The sequence below is a fragment of the Cynoglossus semilaevis genome, chromosome 16 (genome assembly GCF_000523025.1).
Source record: "Cynoglossus semilaevis isolate Cse_v1.0 chromosome 16, Cse_v1.0, whole genome shotgun sequence".
NCBI lineage: Eukaryota > Metazoa > Chordata > Actinopteri > Pleuronectiformes > Cynoglossidae > Cynoglossus > Cynoglossus semilaevis.
This window is the reverse complement of record NC_024322.1, coordinates 10,467,262-10,472,064: the sequence shown is the minus strand read 5'-3', so window position 1 is coordinate 10,472,064 and position 4,803 is coordinate 10,467,262. Positions and strand designations below refer to the sequence as shown.

The following is a 4,803-nucleotide window of genomic DNA, read 5'->3' as shown; positions in this document are numbered from 1 at the left end:
TTTGTCTCACTCGCAACAAAATCCATCTATGACCAAAACTTGTTTTCCATCCTTTAAATTAAGTTTGCTGTCAACACTTCCAGCATTCAGCGAGCTAACAGCTGTGCGTCAGTTACTGACAAGTGATCTCTGTGTTGTCAAAGCTCGCCTCTGCCTTGACAACATGATTGTTTGTATGGACTTCTTTCTCGTGCCTCACTTTTGTCTTATTCAGTGTGCGTCTTTGTGCTCAGTGTATATAATTCATCCCGATGACTGTGTTTATTTCATGTAGCAAACAGATGGAAAATATCTATAAAAATGTATTTTTGACTTGACCTTATTAAATGTGTGATGTGATGCAGCAGAACTTTCCTTTACGGTGTGTTTCATTTCCAAGAGAAATCATTCAACTCTCCTGAGCCCATCACTTGGCTCAACCACTAGCATACACCAGTTACCCCCCCACCCTCCCCCCGGTGGATAGGATTACTCTCAAGCTCGGCAACAAACACAATCACAACCATGAATTGAAATATCAAAGCAATGATATCAAATTACCCATCATTACAACCTGTACACATGGCATACGTAATCTGCGTAGCTGTGTCTACCCTGCCCCCCAACACACAAACACATACACAAACAAAGAGGTTATTACTTCAATCAGTATGAGAAAAAAACCTGGAAAACAAATGTTAACATTATTTGAAAAGCTCAAGTCATTTACAGCCATAAATATAAATCCAAAATCAGATATGATAAAAAAATATGAAAATATTTTTGTGTCATTGGTATAAAAACAAGTACTACCATAGTACTTATAATAATAGCTTCACCACAATTTGTCCCTTTCAACCGTCCAGGCTCATCACGACTGTAACACCGGCAAAGAAAAGATTTTCTGCCACACGTTGAGGTACAACATGTGACAGAACTTCCCATTGGCTTCACACAGTAGAACAGAGTTTTTCAGATAGAAGAAATACACAAAACGCTTTTAGTAATATTAGTTTGAGGGAGGTGTGTCCCTGCTCTCTTTCTCAGAGAGGAAACACTTTTTTCCTATGTTGTTTGTTTGCCTTCCCACAGACATAGAAACTACAAACACACAATAGAAATTATTCATAAACAAAATGTGCAACATCCAACCTCATTGGTATCAAACACAGATAGAATATAGCACTGGAGTATAGTGGGGGGTAAGATGATATAATTTCCTATTCAGTTGACCTCACACCATCCTGCCCAGAGAGAAACTGTTCTAAGATCTCATCAATAACATTGCACTCAAAGTTCACTTGACTGAGATCAAGAGCGGGAACCAAGGGTAGGAGAATACGTCCAACGTTCTGCCGGAGCTCCACAACGCTGAGAGAAATGAAAAGAAAAACAAATATTTGTCAGATGCATGATAATAAACACACAAAGTGAGTGACTTCACAGAGGGTCCAACCTTCTTAATGTGTCTGGTGAACTCGTGCTGGGGACAGCTTCATTAGGTTCCCTCTGCTGCTGCACAGTCAACCTCAGCTCTTCACACTCTTTGGCCAGATTTGTCTTTTCTTCCTGTATATCTTCCAGCTGTTTTACATCATACACAGAGGACAAGAGGAAAATTAGACTTGGTAAACAATTGTCAACTACATATATAATCATTTATTAAGGGATAAAACGTGCTAAGTAGAGATAGACTTTGCATGAAATTCCTTGAAGTAAACTATGCAATTACACAAATACACTACCAAAGTCATTTTCTAGATGTGTTTGGAGGTTTGTTAGCCATCTGGATTTCTGTTTTTTTTTGTTTGCAACTTCTCATGTTGCTGTGTGGAAGAGGGGTGGAGCCAAACCCACAGTCAAGACGCAGGTAAGGTCTACACCCTGTGTTGAAGCAGCTAATAGATGCTATGATTATCGTAAGACAAGAGCATTTGTCATTTGTGACACCAATTTTTAACTTTTGAAAAGCGACTATAGCTGGAATAAGTTAAGAGCAGTTAATCCAACCAAGTATGGGAGCCAGCTACTCTTTAAGCCAAAAGAACAACAATCCTAAATTGTATTTTAATTGAATTAATTGATAAAACTATTACTATTGCAATTAGCACAGGTAATTTGAACACAGGTAATTAATTTGCTGAGATTGTATTTCATTTTAATATTTTTATCCTTAAATATCATTTTATATCTTCAATGATCTATACACACACTGTGTCTAAATGTTAATTCTTCAAATATCTTCTCTGTCCCACCTCAATCAACTCACACACACACACACACACAGTGTTCACCACTGCTCTGATGACCTGACCTGTAAGCGCAGTTCATCCCTCTCGTTGGTCCTCTGCTGCAGATCGCACATCAAACGGTCAATGGTCAGGGCATACTCATCACTGTCACTTTCCATTACAGCTGCCGATAAAGCCCTGTTCTCCTTAAGTAGTTTGTCCACTTCCTGGTTGGCCCTCAGTAACTGACTTTTATAGTCCATTCTGTCCTCTGGGTCCTCCGTCTCCACAGTCTGGCAGGCCTGGTGATTGTACTCCCTCTGTACTGTGGCGTCTGACATCTCCAGTACTTTTTTATTTTGCAGTTGTGCTGTAAGTTGTTCTACTTTTTCTTTTAAGGCATCTCTCTCCAGAGCTGTCGTTTGAATGCGCTCCAGTAGCTCGTCCTGGTATTTCTTTCCTTCAGAAGACTCACACAGGGAAAAAGAACCATTTTGCCTTTGTTGGACAGTTGCAGAGGAAGGTCCTGCATCTTCTTCCTTCATCACAGTAGGTTTTAGTCCGTCATCATTATTTTCGTGTTTATATTCTCTCTGGTCCGAGCTGCCCTCAACAGCTTTAACCTGACTCTGCACTGAAGTTGCTTCAATTTTTACCCTAGAAACCTCTGTTTGAGTTGTGGTGGTGGTGCACGCAAGATCCATGGGTGATGGGGCATCGGAGCTGACTCCTCCACAACTTGTGGCGTTTGCTGCTTCAACACCAGTGGTTTGGAAAGTCTCAATACTTTCTTTGCTTCGTGGCCTCTGGATATACATTTCTGTCTCCAATTTACTCAAAGGTATGGGTTTAGGTGTACTGTTATTTTCAATAATAAGAATATCATCAGTGTGACCCTTGTCCTCAAGAACTGACACTGATCCTTCACCTGGGTTGAAGCTGTTGACTCGTGACCTTTTGGGTGTTTCATGTGGGGTGTTTGGCTGTGTTCTTTTCCCTCTGCTATGTACATGAATAACACATTTATTTTTATAGAAATAATTTTCAAAAAGGTAAGGTGATGAGCAGTGCAAATGTTAACATTTCAATATCATACCTCTGAGAAGTGACTGGTGACAGGGAGAAAACATTTGTAATAACTGGAGAACCAATGTTGCTGGAAGGACTGCAAGCTACAGTGATGGAAAAGGATCCAACTTAATCATTTAGAAAATCTTACATTTACACAAAAAACATGTTTGTTAGGGTGTTTTTTTACCATTTTGAGGTACATCAAGAGTCGGGTTGGGGGAAGTCTATGAATACAAAAAAACAAGAAAGTTTTTTTTTTTTCATATCTAAATTCACCAAACCTGTCTTTAGAATGCAAGGTTTGCCTGTTGACATAGCTGCCGAATCAGCCTGTTATGTCTTCGTTGAAGAGCGGCAGTTTCTCTCGTGAGCTGGTCTTCCTGAAAACAACTGCCCATCAGCTTTTTGGTGTTCTTTCAATCCTAGTGGAATGCTTCTCAAAACAAGTGTCAACTGAACTGTTTATTACGGCGAAGGTCAAAACACAACATTTCACAGAACACAATGGCATTAAAGAAAACACAGACATTTCAGAAAACACAACCATGTCTCGGAAAACCCAACATTTCAAAAGGGTACGGTCAACACCTCTTGATTCTGATTGGCCAGAACCTCACAGTGTGACATAATTTTCTGTTTCTACTCAGCCGTGTCCCTGCACGATTTTTAAACCGTGTTTGAAGAACGGAGGACGAGATGGCAAAAGTAGAGGAATATTTTGAGGACATACATAGAATGTCATTCTAGATATGCTTTAAAACTATCAAAACCTTAAAATGTCCCTCAGAACCCTGAAAGCACATCTGGAAGAGTTAGGACCTGGGCTGGATCCCACCCAAACAGGATCTGTCACCTCCTTGTCACAATGAAAAAACAAAAAAGTTTGTTGAGTGTTCTGTCTAGTTGTTAATCACTATTCCACATTTACATTAGAAGAATATCTCGTGTTTTCATATTTAGATGGATTTTAAGGGAAATTTTAAGGGAAAACGGAAGGAAGTAGAGGCACAATCCCCCCTTTTTTAATATAAACCACTACCTAATAAAACAGTAAGCTTCCTCTGACTTGTTTTACTGTTCCAATACAACATTTATGTCCTCTTTCTCGTCCTCCATTCTTTCCAACATGATTTAAAAAGCATGCAGACACAGCTAAATAAAAACCAGAACTGGAGATAGACTGTGGGGTTTTGCTCAATCAGAATCAGGAAGTGTTGTTCGTATGATTTACGTGATCTGAAATGTCTTTGTGTTTTCTAAAAATGTTGATTCAGATTACGGCAAGGCTAAGGACAGTGTCTGTACTTCTACATAGCTGGCCATTCACAAAGTGTCATTTCTTGAATGGCAGTGAAACAACCAATCATATCAATGTGATATATTTTTATATATTGTATTTTAGGAGAGCATTCTGTCCCACCAGAAATTAGAAGTACTGACCCACCCTTTCCTCAATCTGAAATGTTCTGCTTTCTGTAATATGTTTTCTGTAACGTCGTCATTACTCACCATTTTTTCTCGC

At 39.4% G+C, this 4,803-nt stretch overlaps 1 protein-coding gene across 1 annotated transcript in view; it reads right to left on the bottom strand.

Annotated features, from left to right (window-relative positions):
* Positions 1–288: 288 nt before the first annotated feature.
* The window catches only part of morc3a (MORC family CW-type zinc finger 3a), a 9,890-nt gene continuing 5,375 nt past the window's right edge, over positions 289–4,803 (bottom strand). The window contains exons 13-18 of the mRNA XM_025063718.1: positions 3,587–3,694; positions 3,469–3,505; positions 3,307–3,382; positions 2,294–3,212; positions 1,436–1,563; positions 289–1,350 (exon numbers count right to left, since the gene is read on the bottom strand). Coding sequence (XP_024919486.1) covers positions 1,200–1,350; positions 1,436–1,563; positions 2,294–3,212; positions 3,307–3,382; positions 3,469–3,505; positions 3,587–3,694 — 1,419 coding nt within the window. The 3' untranslated portion in view covers positions 289–1,199. The remainder of the gene's footprint in view (positions 1,351–1,435; positions 1,564–2,293; positions 3,213–3,306; positions 3,383–3,468; positions 3,506–3,586; positions 3,695–4,803) is intronic.